We start from the raw sequence: 15,767 nt of genomic DNA on the forward strand, positions 1-15,767 counted from the left end.
ACATCATAAGAAAGAATTTCTCCTCCACAACAACATAAAGCACTGAAAGAGAATGGAATGTTGATTTTTTTTCTGCAGTTGAGGAGCCAGATATTCAAGTCAGGTACATGATGTAGTTTTGCCACCTCTAGCACAAGTTCTAGGCACAAGTATCCAAGTGCGAGCACCTCTGTCCCTGCAGGTCCTGGCAGACCTCCAGGTAGAAGCTGTACACAGTCCAGCAGCAGGATACCAGCCTTGCTGGTTGTAACCATCACGCTGGCTCTGCAGGCACTTCCGTGCTAAACTGACACACGTACAAGCTCTCAGGCACAAAGGTGGCATGTCCCCACCATCGACTGGCCGCAAAACTATCTACCAGGCTGAGAGAGGGTCAGGTCCAGACAAACTGGGCAAGCCTGCATAGACAGGGAGATAAGCACCTTGGAAGAGTCATTTGTTCATACAGACAGCTTTACAGTCATATCTCAGTCCTTCCTCTAGACCCAGCTGTTTACAACCCTCATAAGCAAGGCAGTCACATTCAGGGAGATGTCCAGGGAGTCATTAGCAGGGCTAGAGCAACTCTTGCTGACAGTGTGATTTCAAGTGCCATCCCTACCACTGCAAATAAGGCTTGTAAGCATTCTCTGGGCAGTATCAGGAAAGCCAGTATTAATTGTCCTTGCTTCACATCATGTTTAAATGTTCTTGCTTGAAGGAAAGACTTTTTACAAAGGGTTCCTGCTTCAAGCCTCTCTAGATCTTTTTTAGAAGCTTGCTGCAGGAACATTTCAAAAGGAAACTTCTTAAAGTTATTAATTTGGCTCCATCAGGCACTTCCAGAGACAACAGGATATTTGCTGACACTGCCCTTTTCTTTTTTTTTTCCTCTGTCAGATTTGCTTTTGGAAATCTATTTAACTGAGTTTGAACCTTCATAAGGAATTTAATATCTTTACAGTCTATTTTCTTCGAAGGGAACAGATGACCAATTACGATCCAAGTTAAAACTCCAAAACATATAACCCATTATCCTCCTTCCCACCAGTGAGAGTTGTGCCATCACATCCGATTCAACTGGCACACTCCAGCTGAACTCCAGAGTTCCTGTCATAAACTAGCAATCCACATTGTCAAAGCCTGTATTTGAAGGTCCCAGAACATAGAACATAATACTCCTACTAAAATGAATCAGATTATATATGCTGCATGTGGCATTGGCAAGGCAGACAAAAGTAAAGCAAAATCTTGTACCGTGTCTCTGCACCAGATCTAAAAATTGTCTTCATATCTTTTTATATCATATTTACATACCTTGAGCCCTCTTATCGAAATGAAACTAAGAATTAATCTTTTTCTTTCATCCTAGGCAGAAGTTTACAGATATACCTCAATTGATGTAAATGAGATATCATTTCGGCTTCACCAGTTTAAAAAACTTACAATAAATGAATTTTGGCTTCCTCGTCTTTTCACTACTTCACACTTGCCTATCAGACTGGATAGAATTATTCTTAATGTAGCTGCACAGTTGCAAATTAAAAAGTTTTCACATCACAGAAGCTCCCACAACAGCTCTCACAGCTCCTTATATGCTTTTGCATAAAACCTCTCAACTTCACTGACATCTTTTTCTAGATGTGTAGTTTGAGAGTGAAAAATTAAGTCCATTAAGCATCTGAGAATTTACATGGTGTCATAATAATTCCATGTTATCCATGGGCTGTGCCTGTCCTTGTCCTTAACAGTTCACAGAGAGCTGCAAATGGAGTCTCCTCTGCCTACTTTCCATCTACATTATGCAACAACCATATGTTTATTAAAAACATTCCCCTGACATTCCTTTGCCCAACAGCAACAGCAGCGCATTCCAGGGTTGATATCCTACTAAAAGGAGGAGGCATAAATACAAAGGAGAAAGGGTCTGTACAAATGCAACCCTCTGTAACAAGGAGTCACCCATTCTGCAAAGGGAATTCTCAGGTGAAGCAGCAAGCTGAACCCTCAAATCTCTAGCCTAACATCCAAAAAGGAGAAAAAGTATGCAAGGAAACAGATATTCAGGCAAAAGGGACAGGATGGAAATCCGATCTCTTTCAAATAAAAATGATTTTAAATTATATTTTTTTAACCTGTATCCAGCGCATAATTGCAATACATGAGAAAGGGATTTATAAGACATTTTTAAGTGCAGATGGTATGGCCTTTCCTTCTGCAAGTAGGGTAAAATAAAGAAATTATAGAAGAGGCAAAACCCATGTGGGAAGTGCTGAGGGCTGAATCATAGATGGAACTTAAGAAAGCCTAGAAAAGAAATAGAAGAGGAAAGTACAGAAAAAGCACTTTAAAAAGTGAACAGGGACCCAGCAGCCAAGGAAGTGGAAACTATTGCAAATTATGAAATCAATAACACAGAAAAGAGAGAAGAAAGCCATCCTAAGCCAAAAAGGGTGGAACAAAAGTCCAGAGCGAGGTCGGGGAGGAGGAAACCAGGTCAGAGCTGTAGGTGGAGAGTGGATTATGTGGCAGCTTGAACGTAAGGTTAAAGAGCTTGAGCTTCAGGCAGTTAGAGATGAGGAGTTGATAAAGCAACTCAAGGAAGAGAAGACATTATAGCTGTAGAAACGAGAAAAGGTGGCAAACTGTACCTTCAGGACAGTGAACAGGAGGGCAAATTAAAATCACACAAAAAGAAAAAGAAAAAGGGAAAAAAACCACCAAAAACCAGCAACCACTCAGACTCGAGCAGCTGAGAACTGCTGGAACATTTTCAGAGCCAGGACTGATGTTCCCAAATGAACCACTAGCGTTCACAGAGTTTCTTTTGCTCACTTCCCGCTACAACCTCTCATGGAGCTTCCTGCCTTTTCCCAAGTTATCCCTAGCTCACCCCTGCATAATCTTCCCAGGGCTAAGAGACTACAAGGAAAAGCACCCATCTCCTTCCCAGTTTCTCTCTGAAGACTTCAATTAGCACTGTAGAGCTCTCACCAGCTTTGGCTGCATCTGATTTTTTCATGAGTCACCTTCTCTTCTGTAAGCAAGAAATAAATCCACAAGCAAGTAGGAGCTGGGCTGAAGCACACATGGTCTTCTCAGTTGTCTCAAACCAGCCTGGGAGGGTCTTTGCTCCTCACCAGGGTCCTGGAAATTGTCCAGCCCTGAGAATTGTCCAGCCCCTCACAGACACTTCATGAGGGCAGGGGGGAGGGGAACGTGGGCAGGTGGTACTGGCAACTTCAGCATGAAAAACAGATATTCTGGGAAGCAAGAGAAAGCTGAAACAGCCCAAATTCATGAAGAAGCAACATGTGTTCCCACCTCCATCATCTGCTCTGCCTATGCATTGCATGTCCTCATCAGGATGCCATGAACAACTAGCACAGGCTCATCAAGAGCAGTTTTATACCTTCACCATACCTGCAGATCAGGTCACACCACACTATGGGGCAAGGGGAACAGGAGCTAATGTGTCTCACCAGAGCAGCACAGGAGTGATGAAGCTGGGGAGTCTCAGTGCAAACACACACATCACAGGCACAAGTATTTCACCCTGTCCCACTGCCCAGCACCCACTGTTTCCAGCACTTAATCACTGTGGATGGCTATCACAGAAATAAATGCATATTCACAGGCTATTCTTAGCATTCACCAGAGAGGCGATTACCAAATTACCCAGTTACATAATCTTTTATATAATCACTACAATGCTTTTCTCCTTATGCAACATGGACAGTGACCACAACCAGTTGAAGTAGCTGCTTCCCCAAGGAGAGCTCCACCAGCAGCACCATGGGTGAACGTGCTGGCTACTGCAGTTGCACGGGTGAGCGACAGCAAGAGCTGCCTTGGCAACCAGACCTTTCAGAACCAGCAATGTATAAACATGTGCCTTCAGCCTAGGGGAGACACCACCATCCCTGCCCACAGTGCTCCAGAAGCTGCACAGAGCAAAGATCACCTGCACCTCAGGCTGGTTGAGATGCCAAAATCAAAGGTACCCAGTACCCTCCAGGCAGCCTGTCCCAGCACTCACTAGAAGCAAGTGGGATGTCTCCATTGCCTTTGGATGGGGGCCAGCATTAGGGCTTTAATAAAAATAGGAAGTCAAGATTACTACAGAATTAAAACAAGCTTAATCCTAATCCCCCTGGCTTTGTGACACAGCCATGCCTGTGGTTTTCATCCACAGGGAAAGCCAGGTGAAGCTGCAACCTAAACGTGTTCCCACATGGTGCCTCGTGACAGGCACACACAGAGCTGGCAGTGTGGGTCAGCATAGCCACTCCGGGCAGTTTCACCAGCCAGGTTTCAGGCATACTCTAATGTGTCTCCTACAGCATATTAAGGATCCCATTAAATGCCTTCTAGGAACACTGCAGATACCTACACAGACGACTGCCACATAGACAGTGTAGCAAGACCCAACTTCCTAACGTTCACCCAAGGTTTTAAGAAGTCAGCATCAAAACCACTACTCACAGCATATGAGAAGACAAAATTTAAGTCCTGGACTTCTGAAAATAGAAGCTCCAAGATCCACAGATCATCTGCAGATCCTGAAACAGTTTTCCATCACCATGCTGCAAGTTCAGCATTAAGTTCTGCTAGCTGGATGGTGCTGGCATTATGGGAAAGCCCCAAACTGTGAAGTTCCTCAAGAACAAGGTATTAACATTGCTGAAAACCAAAGACATAGTTCTGTAAATACCAAGGGAACAGAAGACAGAACAGACTAACAACTTTGATCTTAATTCGCCACTTCCAACTGACACTCAAACCCAAGGCATCTGCCTTAACTTTTTCTCAAGATTATGTAATTTGTAGTACCTGGTCATTATTAGGCACTTACACCTCCTCTGCTCCCTAACTTTCCTAGATATATAGGTCATCCTAAGAAATACACAGGCAAACCCCCAGCCTTAGCGTAACACAGTATGCTTTATGCAGGGACACACAGCATACAAGTTGGGGAACAGAGACCACTACTGTTTCAGCTACAGAAAAAGAATATTGAAACAGCTTAATATTATCTTACACTATCTCAAACTACAGGATGACCCAGTTCTGAAGAGGTTTAACCCAATCCCATATGCTATTATTATTTCTGTATCCCAGCCAGGAGATGCAAGTTGCTTTAGGCAAAAGGCAGATCAGAGCACAATCAGGGTCCCTGACACCAAACCCCACTGTGCATGTTAGTACCCATGGTGACAGCACTGCTTGACAGCTCAGGATCAGCAGGCATCCTCAGCACCTTTGCTGAGCCACTGAAAATCATGATTATCATGATTATCCCTATGCTTGGGATAGGCAAGAGAACAATCAAGATAGGAGCAGCTTATGTCAGCATAAAAGAAAAGCAAACCATGTAAAAGTAGACCTAAAACTTCTTACTTCTTCCTCTTCCCGTCCTTTTATTTTTTTTAGGCTAGACAACTACCTGACCATTTGAAAGCATTATATTTAGACAGCATGTGTCCTCTGTTTTGGACTGAAATCCTGCTAAACTTAATGACAATTGAACAAATGAACGTGAACTTTTATACCCATTACCCTTCCCGTACTGGGTTAAACTCCTGGCTCCAAATGCAGCAGAGAAGTAGGGCCCTGAGCTGGGAACTCACACTGTAAGAGAGCTAGCAGTGAATTCTCCGATCTCACACCGGTATTGAGATAATTATCTGCAGCGATAAGCAATGCATTTTTCTCCCCAAGGAGCAGAAATGAAAGAAAATACTTCCTTGACTCATCCTTGCCTGGTTCTTGCATCAAAAGCTGAAGCACACAGTCACCCACTACAGTGAGAAGTGCCTGCTCCAACTTTCCACATTTACAGATATATCATGAGGAAAGCAGAAAGGAATTTACTACGTTTACAGGTTTTCTATCCACTCCAGTAAAGAGATTTAATGATATTGGGAGAAACAAAACACTGAGTTAAACCTGAGCAATTCCCCAGGCACAGACCCTTTACACTGTCTGTTGTCATATCTAAATGGGACTGCACAGTTGAATATCAATCTGTTGTGTTGACACTAAAGGGACTGTACTAAAACCAGCAATGTATAAACACCCAGACATCTCTGGTTAGACAAGGAGAGTCTCTTGTCCAAAAAGACTCAGACCAGGACACACAAAATAATTTTGCTGGTCTACCTACATCCACAGACATGCATGCACAACTATGCAAGCAAAAAAAAAAAAAAAAAAAAATCCCGGGCACACTATCTGGTCTTAACCATAAAGTGGCACAAGCCTGTCACTGCTGGCAAGACCAAGCTAAGCCAGAGTAGGTCTACAAAAGCATCATCTTGCCTTGGGTGGTAGAGCTCCAAGAGGATGAACATGTGCAACAAAACACTCCTCTCACATCAAGTATAACACACACTGCCTGCGGTCTTCGGTCTGCTGTCAGTGAGATTCCTGCCACCTTCCCACATGCCCAAATTCCTCTCATATTAATTTCATTTCAAGGTTCTCCAGTTCTTCATGCTCTAAGGGAAGATCCAAATGGACTGGAATGCATGTAACTAGAAAGGCATAAAGAAAGCATTAAATGGAATTGCCTTAGAAAGACAGATTTGTTGAGGTGCTGGTTGCATACTTGGGGTTCATGATCCTCACTTCTAATTCCACCAGCACAAGACCTGAGAAGGAAGGATTCATCCTCAAAACTACTGCCAGTTGCATGATGCCTATCAATTTCAGAGGTGAGAGACCAAGCCAACTGGCATACCATCATTCCTACTCCAGCTGGAAAGGATGAGCTGCTTACAGAGCGCTCGAGTGCAGCCAGGGCTGGAGTACAGGCACACTCCCACCACCCCTCTTCATCAGCCTTCACAAACTACCATTTCCCATTGCCACTGAATTTTGAAACTAAGGCCCAGATCACTTCACAGTCACTTCCACTGAAAGGACAAGGTTTTTTCTTTCAGACCTCCAAACAAGAGTGATGGAGTGAAGTGTACAGCAGAAGACTGCTGTGTTTGTAGTTTCCCATTGGTTGAACTCAAGCGCAATGGTCTCTCTCACGCTGCAACTGATGCTGGACCTTTTCCAGAAGGACAGTCTCCAGCCACGACCCCCTCCCACCCCACAGATGGGAAAGGCTGGGGAGGTCATTAGCTCCTGGTTAAGCACTTCTGCTCTGAGAGACACTTGGCAAGCAATTTGGGAAAATGATAGGACATCATCTGGAGAAGTTAGTCTCATCTAATGGCATCTTTTAGGGGGGCGGGGGGGGCAGAGCAGAGTGAGGGAAATCAGACTCTGCTAGTTTTCCCTTCTAGCAGACTATGGAAAAGGTCTGCATGATTGCCTTTGTATTGTCTAGGGACACAGCTTAGCAGTGGATGTGGCTGTGTTAAGTCTACCACTGGACTTAATGATTTTAAAGGTCTTTTCCAAACAAGAGGATTTTATGATTTCCATTAGGAAACACCTAATGTATTGAAACAAGGAGTGTGTTACCAAAATGAACAGTCTTGCTCCAAGCCATACATTCCCCCTCCTCCCTTGCAGCAAGTGATACTACAACCACTGCACAAACCCCTGCTGAACCAATGGAAAACTATTGCCTCATGCTTTCCCCCCCCCACCATCCTCTTTTTGGTGGCTTACTCGTTCATAGGATCAGTGGGTTGATACAATCCTTTTGTGGCTGCATGGTCACTAGACCTGGGGAAATCATAAAACAATGGATTAGAGACCATGCTCGCCAGCAATAACCTGTGCCTTCACTGGATGAGATACAGACTAGAAAACACTTCTTGTCAATTCCTTTCCTTTTAAAAATTTACCAGACTGAAAGCTGAGTCATTGAGAAAGAGGAAGAGATTTTTTAGCTGAGCTATTTAAAACACAGGTTCAGTTAACAACTATTTAGCACGAAGTTGAAGACACAGTTGAGAAGAAAGACATTTTTAACTCACCAGTAAACTCTTTCACTTAATATGTGAGACACCTGTCAAGATACACTGTTCTCAAAAAGGAAAAAAAAGCATTCAACACACTAAAGTGATAATGCCCGTTACTTAAGACCTTAGCTCTCCCTTGTCCTGAAAGTGCTATTTAATGCCCAAGATCCCAGGCTGTGTCACCAGACTTCAGACAGACCTAAGATTCCTTTTCCAAAAAGCACTATTCAGGCAAAGAAAACACAATTGTTTTAAAAAGGCTTTGCCTCCTGCTAGTCTAAAGAGAGTTTATATTTGCCATAACAAACTGACAAGATTTTAAAAAAAACTTCAGCAAAACAAACTCTGGAAACAGCTGCATTGCTGAGGATACAAAGCAACACAGTATCTTTGAAAATTAGACCCAAAAAGTAAAATGTGCTAGATTTTTGTAATGATTTTTCATATAGATTTTACTTTATATCACAACAAATTTGAAGTCCCAGCAAGATACAAATTTTTACTTTAAATTATGTAGCATACACTCAAGCATTAATCTGTTCCTGCCTGTAAACTCAGCCTAGACGGATGACCACAGCAAGTCTATATATGGGCATACTCATTCCAGTTTTCCTAAGCCTCTTCCTAGTGGAGTAAACAAAAATAAATTTGTATTAAACCAAAGAGTTTCCACTGAGCCATTTTTCACTGACTTTAGCTAAACCCTAAAAAGGTGCCCTTTTAAAAGAGCACCTGAAGTCTAAAGGCTTGCTTTGGTCAAGTTTAACACATCCTTTCAGCCACCTTCATTAGCTGAGTGGAAAGTACTAAGAGAAAAGAGAGTCAGAAGACTTCCCTTTTATGGAGATAGCATAACGGAAAGTGATAAATATTTTTGACTGCCATAAAAAATAAACAGATTTTATAGATGCTTTTTCTAATTTAAACAAACAAAAAAAACCAACTAAGCCCAAAAAAACCCATTGCATCTCACAGCTATTTGCATCTCCCCTTAGAGAATATAAATGGCACTCAGCCACTGTTCCCTTCCCACAGTGAACACGAATTTGTCTTCTCCTCAGCAGGAGCAAAGTGAGAAAAGTGTGCAAGCTCAGTCCTCCCGCCTGGAAATCACAGCCCATCTCCCTGCTGTCAAGAGACGGGGAAGACTTGCCAGCACCAGTTGGATCCTCAAACTATAAATCATAAGTAAGCTCTTTCCTGCCTTCACTCAGCAATGCAGGAGCTCCTTTGCAACCAGCTAGAGGAGGGTAAGGAAAAAAAACCACCAAAAATCGTTTAAGCTGCTAAGTGCATTATGTAGCTAAAACCAAAAAGCAGGAGAGGGTTAGAGGACACATCTACATCAACAGTTCTCTTGCAGAATTTTCAGAATAGACTTCTTCCCTTATTCTTTCCCAGTTCCCACTGATACAACACCCACAAGAGTTAAAACATCAATAGGACAGTATCAGAGGGCTTCCACAGAGAGGGACATCACAGAGACAACAATCGTGGTGTGCACACACATTCATGCATTCAAGGGTACATACATTCTTATAACACATAAATATAAAGGGAAACCCAACCGCTAATGGATAGAAAAAAAATGCCAGAAACAGGAGATGCAGTGGGCAGGGTGGTCCCCATAATCCTCACAACTTTCTCAACTCTGCCTGTGCCTACTATGATCAAAATGTGTGGGTCTTTTCTTTAAGAATGGTAGGTTTGCTGATCTTAATGTTTTTGTTCCTACAAGGATATATAAAAAAACCAAACAACAAACAAAAACAAACCTAACACAAACCTCTTCACGAAGGACAGAAATTTTAGGTTTCTCTGATTTGATAAAATCTGTCCTATTGAAGTCCACTTACAAAAATAATACGAAAAAGCTCAACACATCAGTTACCCAACTGAGAAGCACCAGCCAACTTTGCTTTTATTTAAACAAATCTTGTATGACAGACTGTCGGGAGTATTTGAATTTTCCTTCAAGATAACACACTTTGCTGTTCCTATGACATGTCCATTCTCTTATTCTTTTAAAAAAGGCACTCGGATCTTATGCATTATCTTTCATCTGACAAATTAATAAGAAAAGGACTAATTTGATCACCTTTTTCAACCACCCAATTATCACTTTCCATCAGCATCCACACTAGAATTCTCAGTAATGAGAAATTCAGTGTGCAGAAACATCAATGCCACTATATCCAAAAGTGATATTCTCGATTTTGGATAGCCAGGTGGAAACCTTTGCAGAGGGATTCTCACCCACAGTTCACACCTCCTACAGTGACTACTGTAGATGTCACCTTATCTTAATCGAGACTATTAAAAAGCTTGACTTAAATATTCAGTTACACTTGCTCTTAGATTCCTCTGGACACAACACATGGGCCAACCGGAGGCCCATGTGTTATTAATAAATTATTTTGGAAGTTGAGGCTACCCAGCAGTCTACTCTGCAGCAGTAACAATAAAACACCTTTAGTACCACTGCAGCACAGACAGGGTCCTCTGTTGGGTTGAAACAGCTCTGTTCAGCTTCTACATCCTTGAGCTGACTCTCAGCCACTGAGCTCTCCTCTATCCAGCACTTCTGCAGCTGGTGGGAGAGAAAGCGAGCACTCAGTCTGAGAAGTAAGCCCCACAGAGACACTCTGATGCCCTCATTCAGGCTGAAAATAAGCTCGCTTCATCATCAAGGGGGTGGGGGAACTGCCTACTTAGTTTTATTTTCTCCCATTCCAAAGATATCACTATTCATTAAAGTCACATTTAAGCTCAGACAGCCAAAGCCTTTGGGATCACTGATAAAACAGAAGCAGAAAATCTTGATATATATACCCAAAACAGACATCACTTTAAGGACCTCCTCAAAATTTTCCATAAAACTGAGAGCCAACTGAGACAAAACACAGTCCTGTTGATGGAACCAAAAGCCATGCTAGCAAGACCACTGGTTATTTGTGAATGCTGAAATCACATAATGTGGTACCACTGGTATACCAGACATCCAGACTCTGTGTGAAAAAGGGCATTTCAAGCAACTGCAGTTAATAACACACTGCTACCTCCAAGTAGTCAAATTAATTTGAAAACGACAGATAAAGATTCAACAGTCTTCATTTCTTCCTGCAGGAACCAAAATTACCTGTCAAGTTATCCACCTCATTTTGGCTTACTCGTTAAACTGTTCAACTGCAATTACGTTGTGAGCAAAACCCATGGCATCTTTGGCTTTTCTCCCCCAACAAGGTCTTCTCAGAGCAGAGTCTCCTGGAACCTGGGGCTGGAGATTTTTCTTCCCTCACGGTCTTTGTGGTTACAGTGAAAAACCCTCATCAAACCAGAAAATTCAAAATTAATTACCCTCTCCTACCACCACAGTGCTCTGAGTGTTTCTGTAATTAGCGTATCTCAAGTTCTTCTAGAGAAAGGACTGGCACCCTTCCACCAAGAGCCAGCAATTTCTTACGTGTAAATCCTGCTTTGATAGCAATGCCTTTAGTCACCTTTGTGAAATGACCCACCAGCACACGGCAAGTACCTTCCCCTGTCCCTCAGTCCTTCTTTTGAACCTTCTGCCTTTAAACCAGGAACAGTAAACCATCACTTCCTTGTGGGAACCTGGCACAGTCAGCTACCAACTAGGCTTCAACCTGAAAGCCACAAACACACATGCTCCCCACATCCAAACTCACACCCACCATGAACTTGATGTATGCTTACTTGTGAAGCAGTTTATTCCTTTTATCAATATAACCAGAAACAGTGTTTTTGCATGCATACAAACAGACAATACATGAACACCTTGCAACATGTAATTTGTGTCATTCAACCAAGGAAAACTTGGTTAGAATCAGTAAACTTGCAAATTGCTCTGAAGGACTAAATGGCTTCCTCTTCATAGTATTTGGGTAACAGTCAAAGCCTTTTGCAAAATGATGAATGAAAAACATATTCCTCAGCTCATGCTTTGTTCAATAATAACCAAGATCATATTGAAGCTGCCAACAGATTTTAAACAATTGCAGATAATATCCAGTACAGAATTTTGTGCAGAAGACAGTGAAAGTTTCATATATCAAAAACCTTCAAAACAACCAGATGTCTCCGTTTAAGTTATTTAAACCCCCAACACCCTGTTTCTGGGCCTTTTTTTCCTGCAGAATACAACCTTATTTACATAGCATCTCATTTTAATAGGTATCCTAAGCATTTCCAAAAAAAAAATTCACAAAACCAGATGGCAAAACAAACATTCTAGATTAAAAGGAAAAAAACCCCACAATTAAAACCAATACATAAGCTTAAATAACAGCAACATTGGCTACATCCAAAGAGGATTTATGCAAATTACTTTTTTCAGGCACTAAGGATCTTTTTCAGCAGAATACACATTAAGAGACCAGAGACATCTAATCAAACAGATCGTGGAGGGGTGAAACCTTTCACAGCCTCAGATGAACAGAATCCCTCAGGGAAATGGTGGTGCTCGTTTCCTTTAATTGACATTTTGCTATTCCTGCTTTCTGAAGAGCTTCTGCAGAGTCAAGAGCAATTGTGAGCCAGAATCAGGGCCAGGTTTACAGCCGGGGTAAGGAGATGCAGACCAATTAACTGGCAAAGAGTTACATTTATTTACATTAAGTGGTGATTTTGATCTGAGCGTTTTAATGGGATGATGCTGGATGACATAGTGGGCAACTCATCAGAAATCATTCATCTACGTAGGTGGCATAAACATGTAGTAAACATAATTTTCATGAATTATATCCATTACTGAAAGCAGTAATTACACAGCCAGCATTCTGGTTTCCATGTATGGGTTTGGTGGTATGCTGTTTTTTAAAAAGAAATATTTCATTTTCTGTCTAAACTGCTCCATCACAGAGGCAACACAGCTCTCCACCTCTGACGTTTTTAGCTACACCACCTCTGGGCTTTATAAATGTAGAGATGTACCTAAAACAAGCCCACTGGTGTTTCCGAAGTCACCCCGGCAAGCTGCCACCGCACGTGTCCTGGCGATGACTCCAGCACGCTGGCAAACCTGTCACCGGGAGCCGCACAGGGCAGCGTGCCCGCCATGAACCTGTCCCAGGGTGGTCACCCAGCCTGATCCCAGCCCCAAGGTTAAACCAAAGACCAAGTGACAGCTCGCCAACAGAAAACATCTGAGGATCTTCCTGCTGAAAAAAAACAGCTGGTTTCCACAATCCCGTGATCTAGTGAGTGGCATCACTGCCCATGGTAGGAAAGTTGAAACTAAATGATCTTTGTCTCTTCCTACCCGAACTATTCTATGATTCCGTAACTGCGTGGGACAAATACCTACTCCAGTTAATGAAAGCTCCTAATTCCTTGTTTGTTGTAACTACGACCGCTGTGCTACCAAGGCTTTCCCAGAAGTTTACCCACGCTGCTCGGTGCCGCCACGGCTCCTCCTGAGCTGATGCCGCCGCACCTCTTATCTACCCCGCAATGGACATTTTGCCCAGGAAAGGACACTTAAAATGATAACAAGAGATGCACTTTCCTCTAAACCCTTGGAGAGTCAGCCAGCCTGTTGGGAACGGGCAGGTTCCAGCAGCCCATGCCCCTGCCTACGGTTCCCGCGCTACTCTGTTCCATCACACCGCGTATAATCTTCCTCTGATCCCGCAATAAGACACTGGACAGGAGGCGAGCCCGGCCGCCGCTAAGCCCGTAAACCACCGCACCGCAGCCCCCGCGGGCAGCGCAGCCCCGCCGGGTCTCGCCCAGCCCGGCCCGGCCCGGTCCGCACCTCCCCGCCGTTCCCACGCACTCCTGACCGCACACTGCCCGAGAGCCAGTGGAGCCACCCCTCTCCGGCAAAGGCATTAACCCCAAAGTAAACCATCTCCCCCGCACACCCCCCGGTTGGGTGCGGGCTGCAGCCTCCCCCCGCCGGCCGCTCAGCTCCAAGTAGAGACCGACAGCGGATCCCCCCGGAGCGAACCCAGGGCTGCCGCAGGGCAGCGCCCCCTCCCCGGCCCATCTCACCTCCCACAGCAGCGAGAGCAGAAGCGCGACCCCAGGCTGGAAGCGCTTCATCTCTCCTCCTCCTCCTTCTCCTCCTCCTCCCGCGGCGGCGGCGGGGGGTTCGCCGCTCGGGCTCAGGCGCGCACGGGCGCTGCCAGCCCCGCCATCCCCGACGGCGGGGGAGCTCCGGGCAGCGGCGCGCACGGCGGGATGACGGGCAGCCCGGGGGAAGGGGCGGCGAGCAGCCCACGCCGGAGGCAGACCGACGAGGCGGGGTAGAGCGCCGGTGGGGAGGGGAGGGAGGCGGGGAAGCCCCGCGGCAGGGCGAGGGCGGGCTGACCCGCCGGTCCCCGCCGGCAGTCGGGGTCGAGGCGAGGCGGAGGACGGCTCGGTGCCGGGGCGGGCAGCACAAAGAGGCCGGACCCCGCCGCTGCTGAGGGCGGGGAGCGGAGCCGGCCCGCCCCGGCCCCGCCCCGCGCCCTGCCCGGCCGGGAGGGGGCGGCGGCGGCGGCGGCGGGGTGAGTGACCCGCACCTGCCCCCGCACCTGCCACCAGGGGACGGCAACGGGCTCCGCGGGGGCGACTCCCCTCCGCGGGAGGGCGACCTGCTGGAGCGAGTCCAGAGGAGGCCACAAAGATTCTCAGAGGGATGGAGCACCTCTCCTATGAAGACAGACTGGTAGAGCTGGGGCTGTTCAGCCTGAAGAAGAGAAGACTCTGGGGAGACCTCATAGCAACCTTCCAAATACCGAAAGGTGGCTTATAGGAAATACGAGGATGGACTTTTTACCTGTAGTGATAGACCAATGGGCAATGGTTTTAAACTGAAAGAGAGTAGATTTATATTGTATGTACATATGGAAGAAATTTTTTTACAGGGAGGGTAGTGAGACACTGGAACAGATTGCCTAGGAAGTTGTGGATGCCCCATCCCTGGAAGTGTTCACGGTCAGGTTGGGTGGGGATTTGAGCAATCCGATGTAGTGAAAAATGTCCCTGCCAGTGACAGAGGGGTTGGACAGAATGATCTTTGAGGGTCCCTTCCAACCCAAATCATTCTGTGGTTCTGTGATTCTATGAGGTGCTGCCTCTGTCAGCCTGGTGAGGGGGAACAGTAGGTGTGTGTCTAGGCTTAGCTGTAAAATATGTTTCAGTTAATTATTAACACACACATCGCTACCGAGTTTAGCTTGAGAACCAATAAAGCATTAGTTTGGTTTTTTTTTTTTTCTCAGGTAGGGCAAGAAAAGCTAGGAAAAAGTACTGCTGGTTTTAACCAATAGACATATTAGCAAGAGTGAGATTGAAGCAATGAGCTGGAGGAAGTGGAAGGCGCACAGTCTGGAAGTATATACATCCTAGTGCATAGTTCATTATCTAGCCTAGATAAGGGTGTGGATATCCCATGCTATAAAATTCTTTCCTGGCCAAGATAAGCTGAAAAAGGAAAACCATCTCCTGACCTAGGAATAAACAGTTTTGTATTTCATTTCAGTCATATCTCAGCTCTCCTAAGTGATGTCTTCTTTCATTTCCACCCAGCTTCAAGGAACCATCTTCATTCCCTGGGAAAGCCCATTAGCTTTAATGGAGTTTCAGTACAAATGAACTTAGCCCAGCATGTGGCATTTTCTCAGCAAAAGTGCAAGTTGCCACAGAGCCCCTTAGAGCTTGTCTAGGCAATAAATGAACACTTTCCATCCAGTGTGCTGCAGCTTGACAGCAAGGCAGGCAGGGCACATGTACCATGCCATGGTGACACAGCAGAGAAAGAAGATAAGGCTTTTGTTGGAGGCAAGGTCCCTAGGTAGAAAACAGCCCCTTCCTTCACATCCTGATTCCAGTCTCTCTTCAGACCTTTCGACTCCA

The 15,767-nt window shown here is 44.9% G+C and overlaps 1 protein-coding gene across 3 annotated transcripts in view; it reads right to left on the bottom strand.

Moving 5' to 3' along the window:
• VOPP1 (VOPP1, WBP1/VOPP1 family member) overlaps positions 1–15,767 on the bottom strand; it is a 79,893-nt gene that overhangs the window by 47,915 nt on the left and 16,211 nt on the right. Inside the window, exons 1-2 of one of the 3 annotated variants that reach the window (XM_027656030.1) lie at positions 13,920–14,357; positions 10,384–10,494 (exon numbers count right to left, since the gene is read on the bottom strand). The exons of 1 other annotated variant lie outside the window; for it this stretch is intronic. In XM_027656030.1, coding sequence (XP_027511831.1) covers positions 10,384–10,494; positions 13,920–13,970 — 162 coding nt within the window. In that variant the 5' untranslated portion in view covers positions 13,971–14,357. Of the gene's footprint in view, positions 1–10,383; positions 10,495–13,919; positions 14,358–15,767 lie in introns of those variants that run through there. One more of the 3 variants, XM_027656031.1, reaches the window with a different exon arrangement.

Source organism: Corapipo altera, unplaced genomic scaffold (assembly GCF_003945725.1).
Source record: "Corapipo altera isolate COAL_440 unplaced genomic scaffold, ASM394572v1 59, whole genome shotgun sequence".
Classification (NCBI taxonomy): domain Eukaryota; kingdom Metazoa; phylum Chordata; class Aves; order Passeriformes; family Pipridae; genus Corapipo; species Corapipo altera.